The sequence below is a fragment of the Agelaius tricolor genome, unplaced genomic scaffold (genome assembly GCF_023055355.1).
Source record: "Agelaius tricolor isolate 1412-34295 unplaced genomic scaffold, bAgeTri1.0.p SCAF_10, whole genome shotgun sequence".
Taxonomy (NCBI): Eukaryota; Metazoa; Chordata; class Aves; order Passeriformes; family Icteridae; genus Agelaius; species Agelaius tricolor.
In genome coordinates, this window is record NW_027269270.1 from 296,730 (window position 1) to 320,568 (window position 23,839).

Below are 23,839 nucleotides of genomic sequence, written 5' to 3' on the forward strand. Positions count from 1 at the left end.
CCAAAATCCCTCTGACACAGCTCCAGCCATTCCCTCAGGTCCTGTCACTGGTTACTGGCTTTAAAAATGCTTTAGAAATACTTGAAAATCATCTGAGTTTTGTGGAGGTGGGATTAGTAAAGCAGTGAGTACTCATCTCTAGGAAAAGTTCAAACAGTCTTTTCCTCAAAATGTCCAGACAGTATTTTCCCAGATAACACACATTTCTATAAACCTTAACTCTGTTTCTAAATACTGTCTAAAAGACTCATTAAAAAAAAAATTCTGCTGCAGAGCCTTCTCAGGGATCCCACTGTAAAGTTGCACAAAATGTGCTTAAAAATATAAAGTGCTGCCTTGTTCCCTTTTTACTGGAATCCTTATTGCTACTCATGAAATGCTGTTAAAACCTTTTTTGCTCAAGATGACAAACTTGAGTGCTTTTCAGAGCTAGGAGATGCCTCAAAGCTCCAAAGATTCAGTGAAGAAAAGCCTCTCTGCACAGCAGAACGTGAAAAGCAGTGTTTATTTTACTTAGGGTTAAATGTTGACATATGGAAGCGTTTTTTGGAGGGGAAAAAAGATCTCTAGTTCAGTTGAAATATCAATTCTGTCTGTTTGGAAGGTGATGACAACACAAATGGGTTGTTTATCCCTGGCTGTAATGTGGCACGATGCAAACACACTGGCTCTGTGTTTACAGAGAGAGATTTCATCTGCAATATCTTCTCTTCATGGAAATCCACCACTGATTCTTTCTGAGGTGCTTTTGCAGCACAGTCCCGGGGTTTGTATACATTTAAAGAGCAGAAGCCCTGCATTCTGCCTCCTCACCAAGCCTTGGAGGAGCTTTTCTGGCCCTTTTCCCCCTGAGCAGTCTCAGGCTGTGATAACCAGCAGCCTCCAGCTGCTCCGTGGGATGGCCCCAAATTCCTCCTACTTCTGCAAGGAATGTCCTTCTCTGACAGAAGGATCTGCCTGAAACTTTCCACCCTGGTGTTTCTCAGTGATGTTGCACAGCCCCTGTCCCCAAAAAGCAGCGTTTGGTGGTGGATGTGCTGACATTTTGGCAGGCACAGGAGAAGTTTTGACAGAATTTCCTTGCCTCATTCTTTTGTCACTGGGATTGTAGAAGCACATAAATATTTGCCAGTCTGAACTGAAATTTAGCCTTCTACATCTTCCAGTTGTTCTATTCACAATTAATTGACAGAATCACAGAATGGGTTGAGTTGGAAAAGACCTTAAAACTTGTCTTGTTCCACCCCCTATCACTAGCCCAGGTTGTTCCAAGCCCCATCCAACCTGGTCTGGAACACTTCCAGGGATCCAGGGGCAGCCACAGCTTCTCTGGGTACCCTGTGCCAGGACATCATCAGCCTCACAGGGAAGAATTTCTTCCTATTACCAAATTTTAACCTAATTTTTGTCAGTTTGAAGCCATTCTTTCCTTCCCTGTCATTCCAGGCCCTTGTACACAGCCTCTCTGATCACTCTCCCAGTGTGGATTTACAGCAGATCCTTTTGGTCATTTGACCACGTCTATGGCCAGTCTGTGAAGGTTTGGCTCTGTCTTTAAAATAACAAAGCCAAAAGCCCCATACATTTTGACCAACCTTAAAAAATCACCTGAGTTCTTGGGTCGAGTTTGTCTTTGGAGCTATTTTAGCCTGAAGTCAGCATCAGAATCAGTTGCCTTGTGTCCATGAAGGGTTTATAAAATGCCTTGGAGAATTCTGAATGATGCTGTCTTTTTGGGGGCTCTCCTTCCATTGTTGCAGGATGCCATTTTTGGAAAATTCCTGTTCCATCTTTGGCACTCGGGCTCCTTGCACTGTGAGGGGCTGGTGGTGCCAGGGGCTCCTTTTTGCAGCTGTGCTTCTCTTCTGTGCAGGAAGTTTTCACTGAAGTGAGCCAATATCACACATTCACTTCTCCCTAGGGCTTCACCACCCCACAGATCTGTGTGGGTTTCACTCTGCACTTTTCTCCTGGAATATTTTTGAAGTGAATGCCTGGACTGCAGGCACCAGAGATGTGCTGAGCTAGCTTTTAGGGAGCTTCTGGATGCTTCTGGCAGAGCAGGCAGCCCTACACACTGCAAAACCTCCAGAGATATTCATTAGACCAGGCCAGCAGATGGGCTGAGGCTCCAGAGCTGTGACTGTGCTGCAAACAGGGACCAGGGGTCCAGGGCTGTGTCTGTGCCTCCTCCATGGAGAGGCTTCTTCAGCAGCTTCCCTGATGATCCTGAGCCCATCAACAGCTCCTGCCACTCCTGTTCCAGGAGTTCTGCAAGCTCAGTTCTGTATCATGCAGATTTTCCTAGGGGAGCTCAGTAACATCAGCCTGTGTTTGTTGAGGCTCTCGAGCCTTTCTTCAGTCTCTTTTCTGTTTCATTTGTCCTGGTTCTCCCACTTCCCAGCTGGCTGTCTCTAATCCAACACCATCAGCATGAAATATTGTTGTGTTATCAATCACTCCTGATTAATTTGTGCATCCTTATTTTATCAATCACTCCTGATTAATTTGTGCATCCTTGTTTTGTATCCTCCCAGCTTCCAAACTTGTGCCTTTGTGCAAGAAATCCTGCATTATCAAAGTTCTTCAGTTGGGATTTCCATCTCCCTGCCTATTTTTGTGTTTGTTTGTTATTTGTTTTGTTTTGGGGGAGTTCCTTTGGTTGACATAACTTGTGTTTTCCTTTGTTTTCTGATTTCCCTCTCCTCTCATGCCTTTACAGTCTCATTTGGATTATGCCAGCACCTACCCAGTGGTGAGAATAGTCTGCAAGTTGCAGAGCGTGTGTGTGTGTGTGTTGAAAAACTAATCATGAAGAAGAAGCTAACACAGGTTGTGATAACTGCTCTGAGATCAGGGTGATCTGGAAGCATCCTGAGGCAGTTTGTGGTCTGTGATGTCAGGGTGCCGCTTCCTCTCCTCCTGCTCTGACACAGTTCAGATGAGAAGTGACAAATGATTACAGAGATCTGAGCTGGGTTTAGCTCAGGAGTTACCACAGGCAGAGCAGAATGGATTTCCCCTGAAACACTGTCTCTGTTAAAGCCTGTCCATTGTTGGACCAACTGCATCTGGATTTATTTCAGCACAGATCTGGAAAGGAATAAAAATCTCATAAACTCACTGTAAATAGATCTAGCAAAGGTGACAAGATGTGGTATTTTCAGGGTCCCCAGGATGAAGGAGGAATTGAGAATCTGACTCCATGTTCTCAGAAGGCTAATTTATTGTTTTATGATATTATATTAAAGAATGCTATACTAAAACTATACTAAAGAATAGAGAAAGGATACAGACAGAAGGCTTAACAAGATACTAATGAAAAACTTGTGACTTTCCAGAGTCCTGACACAGCTGGCTGTGATTGGTCATTAAGTCAAAACAATTCACATGAAACCAATCAAACAACCACCTGTTGGATAAACAATGTCCAACCCCATTCCAAAGCAGCAAAACACAGGAGAAACAATCAGATAATTATTGTTTTCATTTTTCTCTGAGGCTTCTCAGCTTCCCAGGAGAAGAAATCCTGGGCAAAGGGATTTTTCCAGAAAATATGACAGTGACAGACAGGACAAACACACTGCCTACCAAAGCTGCAGCTTGTGTTACCTTCACTTGAGAGGACAAAATCACATTAATAATAATGCTTTGACAGCGAGTATTTGCTGTGGGAACACTGAGATAAAGCAGCTCCTGAAAGAACAGAAAGGGCCAACGAGGACTAAAGCTCAGTTTAAAACATTTCCACAACTGGAGGTGTGCTGGTGTCTGCAGGAAGCAAACTGGGCAGTGCAGTCCTGTAGATTCCCCTGCTTTTCCCCTCTCCTTCATTCCCGGCGCTGTTTCCAACCAGGAGCGCAGCGCATCCCTTTGTGCCTGACCTACATCCCAGAATAGTTCCAGCACGTTTGGGTGTTTGCATGGCTCTATTGATACAGTCAGGATGGACAGCTGTGCATTGACTGAGCCCAGCCAGCGTGGCTGATTGGAAGCACAGCTGCTAAATTTACCAGTGCCATCAGCACTTGAGCAATATTCCCAATAACCGAGCAATATTCCCAATAACCGAGCAATATTCCCAATAACCGAGCGTTTGACTCCAGGGGTGCACTGGCTGCTCCCCGAGCCCTGCTCTGCTCCTCTGCCTGCATGGGGATGTGCATGCCTGGCCCCACATGGGGGTGCACACACTCACTGATCTCACCCCACGTTCTTCATCCCACTGCAGGCTGGATTAGAGAGTGAGAGGACCAAAAAGAAGAACTACTCCAAAGCAGTATGTATTTCTGTGTGTCTCAGAGAGGGTTCTGCCTCCAAAGCCACTGTGGCAGGACAAGGAGTGTGTGCAGGTGGGAGAGCTGCCAGCCCAGTGTCAAGGATACACCACAGCTATCAGCACTTGCTAGGGAATAATGAGCACCAGTTCATCTCCAAAATGTGGGATAGTCCAAACTCTTATTTCAGTGCTGTGCATAAAGAGCATGGGGGAAACTCAAAACCTTACTGGAGCTACCTAACTTGGACACAGAAATAGGCAATGTTGAGAGAATGTCATAGAATCCCAAATGGTTTGGATTAGAAAGGCCCTGAAACCCCATCTCATTCCACCCCCTGTCATGGGTGAATCTTATTCCAGTCAGGCAAAGAGGACACTGATGCCTCAGGTTTTCTATTTTTCACATTCTGTGCTGCTTTAGTGTGTGGGTTTGAGCCTCATGTTAGGGGATGGTGAGCTCTCTTCACAGAATAGGGAGACAAAACAATTCCTTCTCCAGCTGGGCACCAAGGACAAATGATCCAAATCTCAGGCCCAAGAGCACAATCAGAGAGAGATTCTCTCACAAAGGGAGAAAAACAAGCAGGATGGGACTTCATAACCTAAAGCTATAAATGGACAATTAACTTCAACATGCAAATGGATCAGAACTACATAAAAGTGACAGACCCTCTGACCAGTCATTCATTTTGTGACCATTTTGGCTCATCTTGGGTGCAGCCCTGGCTGCCCAAGGTGGATCCATTTAGCAGATCCTTTTAATAAATCCCTGCTTTATTCTTTAGCTCATGAGATGGAGGCTGGGTTGGGGTTCTTTGCCACTCTGGAAACGAGCAGAGAATTTTTCTGAGGGCTGGAAGTTGGGTGTGGGATTGAGAAAGCCTGAGGGAGCAGCACCAGCTGCAGCCTGAGGTAAAAAAGCATTACAAGCAGAAATGGACACAGTGACAGTGAAATGGTTTCCTTTGTCAAAAGCAAGAAGAAAATACAGAGAGAAAAATAGGGTCACAAAAGGGAGAAAAGTAAAATGGAGTCATTTTAGCCTCTCTAGCATGCAGTGTTATTTGTTCCAGTTTTTATGAGGGTCAGATGCTTTGCATGTAAATGTAGCCTAGAACAAAGGCCAGCAAGGTCTGATAAAACTGACCCTGCTCTCCAAGAGCTGCCTGGAGCATTTGCCTTCAAAAATATGCACTGGAGAGGTTTCTGAAGAGGATGGGTCAGAGGGGCAGGGAAATGGCCTCAGCGCTGGGGCTTCAGGCTCAACTCTGGGAGACACAGGGCAAATGAGGCAAATTCCTTTAGAAGGGCCTGAACTGTCAAGTGATAACCAGTTACCCTGGGCTTGTGGAAAATCCATCATGCCAATGCAGCTGGAGGTCCTAAACAGGGTAATTATTTCAGGGCATAAAGGATGTTACTGTAAATTGACTGTGAGGCTCCTGGCTGTCTCTGCGTGACTTGAAGTGAAACCTTGGGCCCAGATCTCGTTCTTGTAAAAGGAATGTACAGTTGGAAAAGAGCTTGGTTAGAGAACAGGACAGCTGGGAAGGATCTCAGCTGGTCTGTTCCCAGCTAAGACAGCATCATCTGGGTTTTTTAAGGAGGGAAAAGCAGTTCCCCAGGAGTCTGTATTGCCTGGCTGGCTGAGTGCAGGGAGTGAAGGCAGTTTCATACAGAGTTAGAGAGAAAATACTGATGATAAACAGGAGACAACTTGTCAAGATGGAATAACAGTAAAAACAAATGGGGAATACCACATCTGGGAAAAATGAAGGTGCCATTACAAAGTAATAGGATGGTTCAGATAGTGATCTGAGGTTACATTTAGTCAATATTGCACAGCTGAAAAAGGCAAACAAGTCCTCAGTGTAGCAATAAAAGGGGTGGTGGAGGTAATTGGTCTGCACAGAGCGCTGCCTTCAGCTGCTGGAGATCCATTTTAACCATTCTTAAGCGTTGGAGATATTCAAGGAGCTTGGAAAAAGAAAAACAAACAACCTGGTAAAAGCTGGAAAGAAGCCAAGCTGTGTGAGAAGGCTACAGCAGTATTTTAAACCAGTTCTTGAATAAAAGAAACTTGGAAGTTTGCCTTCCATTTGGGGTGATAGGATTGCATTTCAATAGAGATTCTAAGCTATTCCCAGAAGTAGCTTTCCCAGCTTGGCTCTGAATTGGTTTCTAAGTTAATTTGTTTAATTTTTCATGCAAGCTGCTGTATAGCAGATGATAAATATTTCTCTTGGAGTTTGATTCAGATTGGTTCTAGTGGATTTTCATTTTGGGAACTCATTAAAACATGGACTTCAAAACTTAATTTTAATAGAAAATTCTAATTAAATTTCCACCAAACCCCCACCCCAAATACACAGAGTGCTTCCTTGTTTTCAGTGTTAAACCAGGGCTGGCTGTGAGGTGATACCTGAACAGTGAATTGCTGGGGAAATCTGAGCTTTTAATGCTGTCTATTGAGGAGACTTTTGGGTCTGTCCTCTCTTCTTCACCACCACATTCCCAGACTCAGGACTGAGTCACTGATTGTTTTCTTTTATTCCCAGCACTGCTGCCATAGGGATTTGAAGCACCTCACCTTGTTTATGGAGCAGTCCTTCTGGGCTTGTTTGTTTTCCCTCCTGACCCCAGGGAGGACAGCTGAGCCCACCCAAATCTCCTACCAGCCCTCAGAATCCTGGGGTGAGGCAGATGGCCACTGTCTGGGTTTCATTCTGATGCTCAAAATCAAAAAGAAGAGAATTTATCCAGCACTGCGTGTTTGCTAAGCTGGATTTCTCAAATAGAATTAATTCCTCTACTACAATTTGCAGCTTTTTAGGTGTTGAGCTGCCTGAGGTATAAACAGCTATAGTGATTTATGCCCTTTATTGTAGTCTGTGATCTCCTTTTTGTCCCCATTTTGTGTCCTATTCCTTTCACAGTGTTTGAATATAGACCAGTAATAATAGGGGAGGCAAAAAAAATTTTAACAAAAGGGGGATCAAAAAGGGGAAGCAGGAGTATCCTTGACATTTTTGGCTGTTCTAGAGGCAGTGACACAAATGTTCATGTCCTCATGTTTGAAATCATGACCTAATCCTGCACTGCTCCTGTTCTGGTGTATCTTTGAAAAGTTCTGTCTCTGCCTTTGCTTTTCATAAGTGATGACATTTGCTTAAAAATTCCCTTCAGGGTCTCTGTCAATTTTTCTTCTCTCCTTTTTTGTCTTTCCTTTTTTGTTTTTTCCTTTCCTTCCATAACAGACCAATGGTTATGAGGAAGACGTGTATGGATCATCTCAGAGTAGAAAATCTAGCAGGGTTAGTAGATGATTTCTATTGCTACAAAATTCTATCACTCCATTTGATGGGATTAAAGCTAATTAGCAAATTCTTTTTGGCAGTGAAGCAGGTTTTACCTGTCTTGCACGTTGTGGGTTTGGAGTTTGTCAGGCACTGGAGGTGCAGCAAGAAGTTGTCTGGGAAATAAAAAAATCAAAAATCAGGCCATTAGTGGGGAGTCTCAGAAATTGGTACAGAAAGATCTTGGGAGCCAGAGCTGCTTTAACTTGTAAATAAAACTGGTTAGAAATTACATTGTGGCAGCACTGGCAGGGAGGATTTCCACATGCTGGAAACAGAGTGAGTGCTTTACAACCTCTGCAAGGTGTTCATGCTGTGCTCTAGTACTGAATCTCCTAATTTAGTCCATGCCTTGAGATTTCCATAGTTAAAATGGACTTTGAATTTGAATTTGCATAGTTAAAATGGATTTTGAATTTTCCCCAAATGCACATTGTTTATTTGAAGTTTGCTTAACTAAATGCCTTTGGTTTTTTGGCTTCTTTTTTCTTTTTTCCCTTTATAAACCATATCCTAGGGTTTCTGGAAACGCCTACAGAGCTGAAGAGCCAGTGCAAGTGTTCCCACTTAACTACTTAACATTGATGGACTTTTATTTCCAGTCCAGAAAAGCTTAATAATTAACTCAATTGTGAGGATGCAGGTCACAATGTTCCCTCCTGTTCCAGCACAAGTGTTGTGTGTCAATTACAGCAACTCCTGGCCCTGCTTTGTTAAATATTGGGGATTGTGCAAATGATTTAAAGGGGTTGTCCAGGCACAGCCTGGGGGCAAAGGGGGAACTGTTGAGGTTTTTTTTTTTCCCTTTATTTTAACAAAGCCAGACAAAAGCTCAGAGCCTGTTGATCTTTGTGCTATCAAGGCTTCTAAAGAAATTTAGTGCTATGCAGCCTAAAGCTCAGTGTTTAGGCCAAAAATAAACTCTTTTAAGCCCCCATTTATCCAAGTGTTTGAGCAATAACACGCTGAACATGAGAGAGAGTTCAGGGGGTGACTTTGTAGGCACGAAGTTAAGCAGGAGCCTGGATAAACAGTGAAATCTGATATTTCACGTCCATCTAAAATTGTTGCTGCCATATAATTTACCTGGCATTATGTGGATAAGAGACAATGAAATACTGTTGCTTGGACTGCTGAAAAAACAGCCTGTCCTGTTGCTGAGCCGTTTGAGGAGTTCAAGGAGCTTTATTCTGTAGCACTGGTGATAAATGATGTTCTTACTCTTTACTGACATACTCCAGTGCTCCAAGGACTGCAGGGAGAGCAAAATATCTGCAAGAAAGTCATCCAGGGAGAAGAGGTTGTTTGGTTTCCATTTAAATAATTTAAAATCATGCTGGAATTAGCGTTTGCAGCGTGGGGGTTTAGTCTGAGTAGGGCTTAATTACAGCAACATTGTTAGTTCCTTGTAGTTCTGTTGCTGTTTGGATTAATCATTAATTAGGAGGGGGAGGAAGGTTTGGGGGTAACTCAGAATAGCTGAAACTTCAAACCAAATTGATGCCAGCCTGGCTGGCATTCACTTTTTAGGAATATTCTCTCCAAAAAGCCCAAGCTGAATCACAACGTGACAAGGAAAAATGAAAAATAGGAAAATTCTTCAGGACAGCAGGGAAATGATGAATGAACCTGCTGGCAATGGCTGTTTCCAAAATGGGTGTCCGGTTTTAAGTCACAGAAGGGACTGATCTCCATGTGCACACTGCACTTGCAGTGTCACAGGTTGATCCCTTAAATATGATTAATGCCATGTGCCAAACAGCCCACGTGCAGATTGAAAACTCTAAGCAGGAATGAAAATCATTTCTTAAAGTTTAGTTCAGGTTTCCTTTCAGTCAAAGTCTTATTGTACAGGCATTGTTTGGGTGGGTTTTGGTTTTGGTTGTTTCTTGGGTTAGGTTTTTTTTGAGGTTGGACAATGATTTGCCCTCAGCCTGTACCTGTGGTTATTGTGACATATCTAAATTTCTGTTTGCTTACAGTGACAGAAGAAAGCAAACAAATTCCTTTATTTTGCCCCAGATCTGCCTCTTTTGTGAGTAAATTAACACCTCCACGGATCACAGTGGCGAGGCAAGGATGAGTTAGGGTTTGTGAGGAGCTGACTGCTGAAAGCAGAGAGCCTTGTCTGTCTAGACCCCATGAGAAATGTTTGGAGAGGAAAGGTGTCAGGGAGTAGGTGTGAAAGGAGAGCTCTGGAGAGCAGCAAAGGAGGTGAAAGTGTGAGACCTTTCAGAACAACCATTCCTCATTAAGATCCCCTGAGTAGACCAGAAGTGCAGGGATGAGTGGATGCAAGGCAGAAAGCAGGGAGAGAAGGTGTTTAATTTAAAGAAGGTGCTTAAAGTCTCACTTCTTAGAGAACAGTTTTCTCTCCACTCAGTCTTGCCATGTCTGACTGTGGCTGCTCACACTTCCTGCTGGGCACAGGCAGCAGCTTTGGTCCCTGGCTTTGCTCTCCATCTCCCAGCATCTCAGCTTCTCCTGGGAGTGTAGCTTACAAGACAAACTCCTGGGGATGTAGCTTACAGGACAGAAACTCCTGGGGGTGAACTTACAGGACATAAACTCCTGGGGGTGTAGCTTACAGGACATAAACTCCTGGGGGTGTAGCTTACAGGACATAAACTCCCCAGGATCTCAGGAGGAACCTGGCCAGCTCTCTGACCAGTGCATTTTTCCAGTGCTTCAAAGGCCCCACAGTTTTCACACACCCTCACAGCTTTAATGCAGTTCTCTCTTCTTCTTGCATCTGTGACCACTTAGACTGCTTTGCAGTTTGTATTCACTTAATTTACTTTTTGCTTCCCATTTAAAGGAATAAAGAGTGAAGCTGAGTTCTCAAGGAGTTCTCTTTTTTTTTTTTTTTTTTTGCTTTGTTTGTTAATGCAGGCTTCCTACTACTCTGACCTGGGTCTCCCCAACAGCAGCTATGCTTCCACCTCTCAACTTTCTTCCCAAAATGGAAATTGGGTCTGTTGCCCTCTGGCTTCACCTGGCCTGGACTTTGTTTGGATAATACAACCTCTTGTACTTAGGAATCAATTGGACCAATTGTCAAGAGTCTCTGTAGCTCTTTTTAGTGAAACTTTTAAAAAAAGCCCCAAACAAATCAGACCTTTTAAGATTGGAATGAGTCATGGAAAACTGTTTTCAAATGAGCACAGTCAGTTTTCCTTTGCTGCTCCTCCCTTTCCTTGTCTGCCACTGGCCTCAGTTGGTCTAGAAAGATAAGGGAAATCTTAATTACCTGAAGTTCTCTGTTTGAGGCAGCTCCTCTGCCTAGCGTGTCAGTCTGGTGAGCTTGAGACAATCCAGTCTGCACCACACAAAATTACAGGGAAGCAACTCCCAGAGTGCTGGGAGAGCATCAGTGAAGTGTAAAACCCCTGGGAGGTTGCATTGTCCCCTGTGTGTGGCAGAGCTGGGTGCCAGCAGAGCTCCAGCAGTGCCCCAGGGGGCAGCTCAGCACAGGGGTGTGGATGGGGCACTGTGGCAGCAGGACCTGGGCTGGGGGTCACTGCTGGAGCCTCTTGCACCCAGCTCTGCCACACACACAGAGTGCTCTGGCTTTGTGTAAGTTCTGCATTTTGGGGGGGATGGTTACTAACACCTGTTTCAGCCTGCTCTGACTGAAGCACTTGTAGTTTTTTCCTGAATTGGTTGTGTTTTCTCTGCATTTGTAAATAGTGAAACACACAGGAGATGATCTTACAACTAACAGTGTGTGCTTTGAAGCACTTCTGTGTAGCTCTTTTTCATGAGGACAAGCCCCATTTCTGGCTCCTGTACACAAACGTGTGGGAGACAATAACAGCTTAACAACCTAAAATTAAATTCTGCTGTTTTGCTTTTGCATACTGTCTGTGTCCTCCCTTCCTGTAGGAAATGCACGTGCCTGCTTGGTATTCTTAGTCTTTGGGGAGCAGAGATCTAATGCTTTCATGGAGCACATGACTAATATTCTCTGTACTGGGCTTCCTTCTGTTGTCATGTAGTGGTCCTAATCTCTCACCAAGAGGGTTCATTCTGCTCTAGGCACCTGTTTTTTTTCCCTGTTGAATTTTCTGTGCCAAACCAAAAAGTGTTGTGCTTGTCTCCCCCAGCCCTCCCTGCTGTACAGCGATGCCCTGCCAGCCAGGAGTTACAGGGTTTGTTGTGCTGATGCTCTGAGCACCAACACCAGAGCCACCCACCCCCAGCCATGCACATCCTGTCCCCTGCCTCTGTCTGTCATTCCCCCTTGGGTGCATTTATTTGTCTCACCCCTGCTGTCCCATCCATCTGAATGCCACGTGTGTGATGCTGTTTGTGCACACCTGGGTTTGCTGAGCCTTCCTTTAATTCCTGTTGGGATTGTGCTCATGGGGTTGTGATGCTGCCAGGGAATTGTCTTCCTCGGTGTCTTTCCAGGAGCAGGACAGAGAGGCAACATCAATTCTTGCTGGCTGCTTAAAAACTAACAAATAGAATTTTTTTAGACAAATTCCTGCCTCCTTCTTTAAAATGAGCTTCTCAGAATTTTTTCTCAAAGCTTAAAGGTAGAGTTTCCCACTCCCCTTGAGTTTCCTGAACCATATATCTCTATGCTAAACCAGAGTCTGTCTTAAAATATGCATTTTCCTCCTATTTTATTAATTTACTAAACTGGCTGGTAAGTGAAGCTTATTAGGAGGTAAGTGAAGCTCATCACTGCCAGCACCAGCAATGAAGGTGAAACAGATGGGATCAGTGTAAGAATTGATGTAGCCATTTTATGGGTAGGCAGTGAATTGAGTTAAAATTAAATTGAAGCCCTGGGAGCAGGGTTGGTGTCCCATCTCGGGGTGTGTCAGATCCTGCACGTACGCTCGCCTCGGCTCTTCCCCTGCATGCTGCTTGTGTTGCACCCAGGAGATGGCCCTGTCCTTGCCCCCAGGAGGTGTCCCTGTCCCTGCCCATGCTGCTAGCTGCCTGTTCTTGTTCTGGGTGAGTTTGCGAGTGTGCAGAGAGGCTGAGCTGCCATGCTGTGCTGACTCTGTGTTTCATTGTAGGCGTCCGTGTACGACGAGAGCGTTTACAGCGGGAGCCGGCGCTATAGTGCCCCCAGTTCCCGTGCTGTAAGAGCTTTTCTGCTTTTCCCTGCTCTGTCCCTGCCCTCTGCCAGCCTGGGCAACCTTCCACCTGGGTTCTGTGACATCCAGCACCTGCTGCTCTAGGCAGCAGGAGAGGGAGCACCGTTCCCACCAGCTTCCATGGAGCAGTGATCAATGGGAACACGTCCCTCTGTGGGACAGGGAATCCACTTCTGCCTCACACAGATAAAACACCTTAGGAAGGCCATACATGAAATCCTTTCCCTCCCTGAGACTTAATTCTTCTTGTCAAAACAGAAAAATACAAGTTTGAAAAATAATCAGCCAAAAATTTAAAAATCAGTACCATGTAAGCAGTGAAGTGAATGATTTTTGGGAATATATGGGTTACTTGGTTTTGTTTCTTGGATTTCCCACCAGCTTCCATGAAGCAGTGATCAATGGGAACTCATCTCTCTGTGGGACAAGGAGTCCACTTCTGCCTCACACAGATAAAACACCTTGGGAAGGCCATACATGAAATCCTTTCCCTCCCTGAGACTTAATTCTGCTTGTCAAAACAGAAAAATACAAGTTTGAAAAATAATCAGCCAAAAATTTAAAAATCAGTACCATGTAAGCAGTGAAGTGAATGATTTTTGGGAATATATGGGTTACTTGGTTTTGTTTCTTGGATTTCCCACCAGCTTCCATGAAGCAGTGATCAATGGGAACTCATCTCTCTGTGGGACAGGGAGTCCACTTCTGCCTCACATAGATAAAACACCTTAGGAAGGCCATACATGAAATCCTTTCCCTCCCTAAGACTTAATTCTGCTTGTCAAAACAGAAAAATACAAGTTTGAAAAATAAGCAGCCAAAAATTTAAAAATCAGTACCCTGTAAGCAGTGAAGTGAATGATTTTTGGGAATATATGGGTTACTTGGTTTTGTTTCTTGGATTTCCCACCAGCTTCCATGAAGCAGTGATCAATGGGAACTCATCTCTCTGTGGGACAAGGAGTCCACTTCTGCCTCACACAGATAAAACACCTTGGGAAGGCCATACATGAAATCCTTTCCCTCCCTGAGACTTAATTCTGCTTGTCAAAACAGAAAAATACAAGTTTGAAAAATAAGCAGCCAAAAATTTAAAAATCAGTACCCTGTAAGCAGTGAAGTGAATGATTTTTGGGAATATATGGGTTACTTGGTTTTGTTTCTTGGATTTATAGTCAAATATATTTTACATTCATATATGTGACAGTGCTTCCAAAATGTGTGTTCCTGAGAGTGGAGGGCTCTGTCATGGGGATGGGGAGCAACAATGTAAGGAATGACCATATCAATTGTGTATTTTCAAAAAAGAAACTCCAGGAGTTGGTTTACAGATTAAAAGGCACAAAATGCCTTCATATCTCCTCTGTGGGTGTTTGGGGCAGCAGAACCAAACCAACCAAGAGAACCCCAGCAAACAAATAACCACCATCTAAGGCCATAAGAGTGCAAAACCTGGAGACAGAGCAGTGATGTTAACTTTAAACATCACATTTTTATTAGCTGGGAGGAGGAAACACTTTGAAGAATGCTTTCTAAGCACTTGTTAGTCCTTCAAGGGCTGTGCCATCCTCTTGCCAGCCCACTGATTCACATCATTTACAGCCCAAACCTTTCAGCCAAAAACCTGTTTGTGGGTCTTTCAGCGGCTGTCAGTGGCATGAGGACTGAAACCCTGGTGCTTTCCCCTCCCTCCATCCCCATCCCACTCTGAGCCACAGGTATTTATTTGTGTGTAACCCAACCTTTCCAGTTCCTGGAGTAATGACAGAGTTGGGGCAGGAGGGGTTGGCCCCAGAGGCAGTGACCTTGTCACAACACCTGTGACAAGATGTTTTGTTTTAATGCCTCTGAACCTTGCAGCACTTTTAACCTGGAGTGGGAGTGTCACCTCTGCTGGCTGTTCCCAAAAAGTGTTTTTGGGAGGGCAGGTGGATGCAGGGGATGAGGCTGACGGTGGCCTTGCATGGTCACAGCCACTTCCACAGTCAGCCCTGCAATGCACAGGGAGCAGCTGTGGGATAAATAGGGCCTGGGAACATTAATATGGGACTCAGCAGTAGGTACAACTTTTTCCCTGTCACAAGTTTCAAATTTATTCTAAACCCTTCTTTTGTTAGGCATAAAACACTTCAGTGACCAAACAAAATCTGTGGCTTTACTTCAGTGCTTTTTGCCTTTAATTTAGGAATTCTTGTGTGACTGGCAATAGTTGGAAACAGTGTGCAGCAGAGTTTTGTACTGTGCATATTCTCACCTCTGAAATGAAGATCAGGTGCACAAAGCCAGTGTAGGACACAGAGTCAACCACAGGACAACCCCAGCTCTGGGGTTGGAAGGGACATTAAAGGCCACCTGGGCAGGGTCACCTTCCACTCTCCAGGGTGCTCCAAGCCCTGTCCAGCACTGACCATTGCAGGGATCCAGGGGCAGCCCCAGCTGCTCTGGACACTGTGCCCAGCCCTCCCTCGGGGTGCCCGGAGGGCACTGTCCTGCCCATGGGCTGTGCACCCTGCACAGGATGTTTTGTGGGCTGACCCTGTGCTTGTGCTCTAGCTGGGGTTATTTCCAGCTTACCCTCTCACCATTCATTAGTGCTGCAAGCTTAATTTGTAGGTGATGCTGTGCTGCTGTGACTAATGGTGATGGAGCAGCCCTGTAGTGGCCAGGTGACTTAATAAAAAAAGCCCTGAAAAAACCCACAACATCTCCAAAGTATACTAATTCTCCAGATTTCTCTGTGTTTGTATCTGAGAAATCCTAATCACCTCTGAAATAAGCTCGTTGTTTCCAGGGTAAGTTCTAGTTCTGTTTCCCTGATGCTTTAAACTTTTATTTCCTCGTTCCATGTCCACTGCATTAAAACCTCTGGAAATAAAAGAGCATGGACACATTCTTTGTCCTTGTCAGCAGCCAGCCAGCCCTGTCCTGCCTCTCTGCTCAGATCTTTCCTTTCAAAAAAAGCTGCGAGATTTTCTTTGGCAGGAGATGAGGACTGCAGGTGCTGGAAAACCAGGAGAGAGACTCAGTCTCTGAGCTGGGCTCAGCTTTTACTTTAATCCCCATATATATGGTGGATGTTTCTTCCTTTCGCCTGTGGAGCACAAATTCATTTTATATGTGCACAGTGTTGGGAACATGGGAAAATGATTCACCAGAGAGCGTCAGAGCTCTTGGAAAGTAGTAGGATGGAGGCTTTTGTAGAGAAACTGAATTGTTTACTTGTCACTGGTACCTGAAGAGATATAAATAAATGATTAGTATTCTAAGAACTGAGTCAAATCTCTACTTGAACTGCCAGTGGAATTACTGCTTGCCTTAATTTTCAAATTAACAATTCTCTGTTTTTCACTGCTGTTCCTTTGTCCAGCTGCATGTAACCATCTCTTGAAGTAATTTCAGATGTGATGCTCTACATCCTCTCCTGCTTCCCTTGCCAGTTCTAATGGCTTTCTCTTTTCTCTGCCTGCTGTTCCTGGATTTCCTGCTGCAGCCTTCTGAGTACAGCTGCTACCTTGGGTCGGGATCTCGGGCATCCTCCAGAGCCAGCTCTGCTCGGGCCAGTCCAGTGGTGAGCTCCTCTATTTCTCTTTGCCCCTCAACTGTTTCATTCCTCTCTCCTTCAAGGCCTTTTTTTGTGCAGAGAGGTCACTGTCTCTGAGTAATTCTTAAGGGATGTATTATTTGCTTAAAAGTGCTGTCACACTTCTCCTGTAATCTGCCTAAATATTTGGAACCTCAGAGTGAAAAATTCTCTTGTAGTAGCAATGGCAGCAGCACAGAAATTTCAGCTATAAAATTCTATTTGCAACCTGGTAGTCCATAAAACAGTAGGAAGATTTTTTTAGTAATTCAGGTACATCTAGCTCAGACATTTCCCTTAATGGCACTCTTAAATAGTAATCACTAGTCAGTCATCTGAGCATGAATCCTCTAAATGTCAGTGCTTGTATCCCTGGATTTATAAATGCAGTGATGAAGAAAATTAGTTAAAGGAGTTTCTGTGAGTTTCTTAGGGTGTTAATTGGACCTTCTGGGCAGTGCTTAAGACAAAGAAACCAGAGGAGGAATTGCAAAACTGAAGTGATTTCTATGCAGATGAATGTTTGGACTCTCATGTACTTTGGACTCTCATGACAATGCTGTGTTTGCTTTAAATGGAGAAAAAAGCACAGCAAGGTTATTGTGGAAAAGACTGGGATGTTGATGGAAGTGCTTTTGGGGGAGCAGGAAACCCTAAATCTCCTGCAGCATTCAAGCAGTTCAGTTTCTGTCCAGTGAGCAGTATTTTGGTGCAGAGCTGCAGAGCTCTCCAGAGGTTGGGTTTGATCGTCTTTGTGGGATTGCAGAGTGCCAGGCACTGCAGTCTTTAGCAGGGTGAAGTGCTAGAGGGATGAGGAGCACCCAGCACAAGCTGTGGCTGAGCAGTGCTCAAGTGCTAATGATGCCTCAGGTTTAGCTTTTATATTTTTTAGATTCTGTGCTGCTTTAGTGTGTGGGTCTGGGCTTCATATTAGGGGATGCTGAGCTCTCTGCACAGAGCAGGGAGACAAAACAATTCCTTCCCTAGCTGGGGACCAAGGACAAATGATCCAAATCTCAGGCCCCTGAGCACAAACAAGGTGGGCTGGAGAGAGAAAAACAAGAAGGATGGGACTTCATAGGCTAAAGCTGTAATTGGACAATTAACTCCAATATGCAAATGGACCAGAACTTACAAAAGTGAGAGACCCTGTGACCAATTGTCCATTTTGTGACCATTTTGGTCCATCTTGGGTGCAGCCCTGGCTGGGCTCTTGTGCTGCCCAAGGTGGATCCATTGAGGCCTTTTAATAAATCTCTACTTTATTCTTTAACTCTGCCCAGCCTCTGTTCCAGGTCAGCCTTCACAAGGCATCACTAAAGGCTTGGCCATCCCCTGCTTTTAGGGAGTTTCTGTCTTTAATTTTTTAATTTTTTCATGCCACATTGTGCTTTCTCTCTGTGGCTGTTGGTCTCTGTGGCTGTTTCCAGCTCTGGGTATCTTTCTGATTTATTTCCAAGCATGGGGACAGCTGCTGAGTGCAGTTGGATGTCTGGTAGAGGAAATATGCAGCTTACAATAAACTAAAATATAACAACATTAATTTGCCTCAGAGAGTGAATTTTGGAGTCTGCCATTTGAAAACTGATACAACAGAGCTGTGTGCTCTGAAGTTTTGGTGTTCTAAGGGTACATTCACTTTTTAAAATTGTTAAAAAACAGAGGGGTTTTCATCAGATAATGTATGGCAGCCAGTGAGCTATAAATAAATCAGTGTTTTAATTAGCCCCTGAACCTGAGTCCCTGAGCTATGAGTTCTTGCAGAATATAACTTATATTAGTAATCCATCTTAAATGGCTTTGCAAACTGAATTTCAATTACCCCCAAAGCAAGATCTAAGCAGAATAAACCAGGATTCCATTACAGCTCTGTAAGGGCAATAGGAACTGGGTACCCACACAGTGCAGTTGGTGTTTTCTGTGTGCCAGCTGAGTCACTCCTGCAAGTTCCTCAGAGGAATCACAGGATGCTGGGAGGTGCAAGGGAGGTTTTGGGTTTTAAATTCCCTGCTTACACTTTGGCCCCGTGGTGTGCAAGTGGCTGGAGGTGCTGTGCTGAGTCAGCACCAAGCTGAATCTGCTCTGCAGGGAGACAGCAGGCACTCCTTAAATTACCTTTTTTTGGTTTAATTAGTGGTTTATTGCCTGCTCTGAAGAGCTCCCCTTATCTCTGTCACCTTGAAGAAGAGCAGAGTTAATGTCATAGTGAGTCCAGCGGATCCTAAAAGTTCTCATTGCTACACAGGGTCAATCCAGCAGCACTTTGTGATTATAATTTTTTTTTCCTGCATTAAACAGATACTGCTTTTCCTGTAGCTCAGGGGAGGGATCACTTTTGCTGACAAGCTTCAAAGTGTTCTTGTAGACTTTTCAGTCAGGTACTTGAGAGTGGAGAATGATTCCATGGAACTTTATAAATTAAAGCATACAACAGCTTGTCACTGCAGCTCTGAAATTTTTTACTCAGTTTTGTTTCCCCCTCCTGTAACTGTTCACTGAGCAGTGAGCAAAAAGCAGTAGTAGTTTTCCTGCAGTGGTTTTCCTGCTGTGCACAGCTTTGCTAGCTGGTTTTCTCATTTCTGTTACCATGTTGGTGATACAGTCAAAGGCAGGAAGATACTTCAACACAATGTGTGAATATTTGGCTTTGTAGTTATTTTAAGAATTCACTATATCTGAAAGAAGTTTGCTGTTTGTTTATTTTTCTTTTAACATTTTTCATGTTATCCCACTGGTAATTATCTGCTGTCCTTGCAGTTACTGCAGATATGCAAATATGTTGTTTAATATTAAACCATCCTCACAGAAAGTACAGATCTTAACACTACTGAGAGCAAACATCAGATATTTCTGTACAGATGGGCCTGAGCTCTCAGCATGTTTTGGCAGAGCTGGACTTTTGATATAAATTGCAGGAGTTTTGTTATTTTTCTTTTCTAAATCAAGAAGCTACTAGTGAAAAGCAATTATTTCTAAATCTGGAACAGGCTCAGTAGTATTTGTCTGAAGGCTCTCTAAGGCAAAGCAGGTGAAACAAGAGGAGAGGGCTGTGCTGAGATGATGATGATGGTTCATCCTGGCTTGTGGAGGCTCAGGCAGCAGCACAAGCAGTGAGAGTTCAGCCTGAGCACACACAGAGCTGTAGAATATACTGAGCTGGAAGGGACCCACAGGGACCATCAATCCAAACCCTGGCCCTGCACAGCCCCCCCAGCAATCCCACCCTGTGCACCCCTGGGAGTGCTGTCCACTGGCAGCCTGGGGCTGTGCCCATTCCCTGGGGAGCCTGGGCAGTGCCCAGCACCCTCTGGGGGAAGAACCTTTTCCTAAAATCCAGCCTAAACATCCCCTGACACAGCTCCAGCCATTCCCTGGATCCAGAGGCATTACAGGGAGCAGAGACTGGAGCTGCCCCAGGGATGGAAGGTGCCAGCCATACTGAGCTCTGCCCTCAGTCTCCTCTGCTCCAGCTGAACAATCCAAGTGCCCTCAGCTGCTCCTTGTACAGCCCCTGCAGCCCCTTCCCTATCTTCTCTCCCTCCTTTGGAGGCTCTCTAACAGCTTTGGATCTTATCTAAAGCTGCCCCCAGCACTGGAGGTGAGGCCCAGAGCAGACAGGACCTGGCCTGGCTGGCACTGCTGGGGTGATCCCCCAGGACAGGGATGTCCCTGCTGGCTCCAGGCACTGCTGGCTCAGATCCAACTGGCCATCGACCAGCACTTCCAGATCCCTGCTGCTCTCTCACTCCCCAGGCTGTCCCTGCCTCCAGGGGACACCTCAGTGCCCAGCTGTGAACACCTTTGCTCTCTGGCAGAGACTTGGAGAAAGAAATGAAGGCACTGACAGATTTAATTGTGGTGGAGACACTTAGGAAGCTTTGCCTTCTCTCTGGATAGGGTAGGTTGTATCCTAGCCCTGCCTCTGACAGTCTGGATGTGCTTTGGGATCCTTTGGTTACGGTAGGTTGTATCCTAGCCCCTCCCTCTGACAGTCTGGATGTGCTTTGGGATCCTTTGGATAGGGTAGGTTGTATCCTAGCCCTGCCTCTGACAGTGTGCATGTGCTTTGGGACCCTTTGGATAGGGTAGGTTGTATCCTAGCCCCTCCCTCTGACAGTCTGGATGTGCTTTGGGATCCTTTGGATAGGGTAGGTTGTATCCTAGCCCTGCCTCTGACAGTGTGCATGTGCTTTGGGACCCTTTGGATAGGGTAGGTTGTATCCTAGCCCTCCCTCTCACAGTGTGCATGTGCTTTGGGACCCTTTGGATAGGGTAGGTTGTATCCTAGCCCTGCCTCTGACAGTGTGCATGTGCTTTGGGACCCTTTGGATAGGGTAGGTTGTATCCTAGCCCCTCCCTCTGACAGTCTGGATGTGCTTTGGGATCCTTTGGATAGGGTAGGTTGTATCCTAGCCCTGCCTCTCACAGTCTGGATGTGCTTTGGGACCCTTTGGATAGGGTAGGTTGTATCCTAGCCCTCCCTCTCACAGTGTGCATGTGCTTTGGGCCCCTCTGGAGTGAGGATTTGCTGCAGTGCTAACTTGCATTTCTGGCACTGATAAGTTTGTTTAGGCAGTGATGTTTGGCATAGCACTCATTCCTGAGAGAGGATTCTTCTCACAAGCCCTCCTCAGACCTGACAGATTTCAGCAGTGGTTTTCCCCTGCTGACTCTTGCTAATTGCTGGAGTTCAGGTGGCTCTCAGAGAAGCAGCAGGAACTCAGTTACTGCCTGGCCCAGCCCAGCTGATCAGACTGGTAAGATGGGGGTTCTTGGAGGGGTTGTACTCACTGCAGTACCTCTTTCCTTCTTCTTAATTCCAGATTTTGTAGATACCATCCTGTGTTAAGCACTAGCCTAACAACTTTTCTCTGCTGTGGGCCATATTTCCATTTCAAGCTGTGCTGTGCTACTTTAAGGGCAGGAAATGATCTTAATTTGATTTGTCACCAAAAATCCCCTTTGCTTTCATGGGGAAGTTGAGTTAAGTGCAAGATGTGAGCTGGAGCTGAGCAGGGACAGCCACATACTGAACACTGAAGCTGTTCTGATACCTGAGCATGGAACATGGCACAGGCAGAAGAATTCCAGCCTTCCCTTCCCTGATTCTTCAGGAGCCTGGAAGCTGGAAACTGCCTCAGTCCTGGCCTTTCACTGATTTCAAGATCCCTGTACTTGCAGTAGGTGTTTGGTTGGATGCTCTGTGCTGGTGCTGCAGGAACTGATTTTGGACACTCCACTGGTGGCAAAGAGCTTCACCCTAAAAGGGTTTAACCCTTTTAATCCATGGAAAACAGGCACTTTGGCCATATAAAGGCTTGTGGGGTGATCTTGCTCGTGTTGTGTTTCCAGCTGTGGTGAGCTCTGATATTGCTGACATTTTTGTAATGTGGCTCTGGATTTATTCTGAAATTGCTGTCAGGAGAGGCTGAACTCTGATCCCACTGCACTTACTTTGCAGAGAGCAGCCAAAACAAAGATATGCATGCTGGAGTTCCTCAGAAAATTACTTCCTTTTCCTGCTTTTTTATGCCCTGAAGTACAAATTGCCCCAGTTGTTGGTGGAGGGGAAGATAACCTGTGATTAGAGACAGAGCCATGTGCAAATGAGAAATGGTAGTGTTGTGTCAATTAAAGGTAAATTAAGTGAATCCCTCTTTAAATCTCCTTTTCTGGCAAGTATTCTGTCAATCCTTTATGTTTGTGTGTGGAAAAGTCCCAAAGCCAGGATATTTTTATGAAGGGCTGTGCTGAGTGCATGTGAAGGTGGAGAAGTTCTTCTCAGCCTATTTAACAATTGCAGTGTTCTTGATTGAATGCAGAAGCCAAGTGTTTGGGGCAAGAATTCTGTACAACTTCAAATAAACATAAACATTTCTCTCCTGACCTTTCTCTGTTTTATTTATTGCTGAATCAACTGCCAGAGGGCTTGGGAGGGACTGGGGGAAAGCTGGAAACCTGGAGGTCCCTCTGGTGGCTGATTCCTTTAGGAAACATTTATCTTTTTAAAGGGTACTGTGAATACATTAATCTAAACATGAGCACGATGAAAGCTGTATAAAATATTCATCTAAAGTAGGTTTCTCTCTTTCTACAAGACAGATTTTGGTGTATCACTGCCCTGTAACCATAAAATTAAATGCTCCTTGTTTCAGCCTGGCTTTTTGCTTAGAAAAGTGTCATGTAGCAGGAGGCATCTGTGTAATGTAAGGATGTTATTTTGGTGTGAAGAACTGGCTTTTCTCGAAATTGATTGGGTTTTAAAGTGTTAATATTTAAATGAATTATTAGGGATGGTTGCTGGTTATGAGGAGAAACTGCTTTGAGTATGGCATTCATGGCACTGAGTGGATGAAAAATGAAGATGAAATTTGGTTTGTCTCCTTAACCAGCTCAATTTTAGATGTTACTTAATAGCTTTCATGAATAGAGATTATGCCCCATCAGAGTCACTATTTAAGATAGTTTTGCAATAAAGGTGTAGCAGGCTTCACAGGTGTGGTTAGGAGTGCTCTGGGTAGAAACACTCACTGCAGTCATGTCTCTCACCACGTCGTCTTCAACATTCCCCTTTGTAAATGCAAGCTTCTGTTTGACTGGTGATGAGTCAAATTTATTTTATTTTATTTTAATTCATGTGATGCATCATTAAAACAATATCAATATTTGCTCCCTTCTTTATTTTGCTAAAAACTGAGATTTTACTTTGTTCCAGAAAGTAGAGACCATTGTGCAAATGGCTGAAGGAACATAAATATTTTGAGCTGTGCCCTGTAGGACAGATTTTGCAAAGGCTGTACACAGATTTCCAGAGGTACATGTGTGTGGACACACAAATCTTTTGTCACATGCCTTTATTGACACTGCCACAGCTGTCTTGATAAACAACAACACCACAGTGTTTGGCCAGGCTAGAAGGCTGCCAAATCCAGCACTTGGAGCTGTCTGGCATGAAAATAAAAAGCTGTTTGCACAATTCAGTCCATCTTGTTCTTGGTCTGAGCTAAATTGTCTGCCTTCATTAATGACCCTCTCTTATTGCCTCCAAATTCAGAGATTTGAGGGGGTTTTCCCTAAAGATTTTATGTATTCAGTGTCTTTGCAAGTTTAGATCTAGTGCTTTAAGTCTGGCTTATTTTACTTTGAAGCCTCAGCCTTAAGTTTTCTGAATTCTAATTCATAGAGAATTTTAGCTGTGAGATGTCAATGTAAAAGGCTGATTTGTAACAGGTACCTCACATTTCTGAGATTTTTTTTTTAATAGGGTAACATAGGTAATATGAAGAAAAATGAGTGAGATTATCCCCATATTGTTCTATGTAATAAAAGGAAAAAAAGCTCCAAACAACTGTGCCAAATGTGGACTGATTAGGAAGAGATGTAGGTTTTGAGTGTGTTTTCAATGGAAATTATCAACTTAACCTCAGTTATGCCCTGCCTTCCCCTGAATCAGCTCTGTCCTGATTGTTATTCCAGCAGTTTCAAAAGCACAATTCCCTTTGGCAATTAG

General features: G+C 44.5%; 1 protein-coding gene across 25 annotated transcripts in view; it reads left to right on the forward strand.

The window, feature by feature from the left end:
- Window positions 1–23,839, forward strand: part of LRRFIP1 (LRR binding FLII interacting protein 1) — a 106,446-nt gene that overhangs the window by 58,207 nt on the left and 24,400 nt on the right. For 7 of the 25 annotated variants that reach the window (XM_071434300.1, XM_071434301.1, XM_071434278.1 and 4 more), the window contains 7 exons: window positions 2,723–2,755; window positions 4,232–4,279; window positions 7,537–7,593; window positions 10,528–10,608; window positions 11,742–11,786; window positions 12,669–12,734; window positions 16,240–16,317. The exons of 2 other annotated variants lie outside the window; for them this stretch is intronic. In XM_071434300.1, the coding sequence (XP_071290401.1) occupies window positions 2,723–2,755; window positions 4,232–4,279; window positions 7,537–7,593; window positions 10,528–10,608; window positions 11,742–11,786; window positions 12,669–12,734; window positions 16,240–16,317 (408 nt within the window). The remainder of the gene's footprint in view (window positions 1–2,722; window positions 2,756–4,231; window positions 4,280–7,536; window positions 7,594–10,527; window positions 10,609–11,741; window positions 11,787–12,668; window positions 12,735–16,239; window positions 16,318–23,839) is intronic. 16 more of the 25 variants (XM_071434302.1, XM_071434283.1, XM_071434303.1 and 13 more) reach the window with 13 other exon arrangements.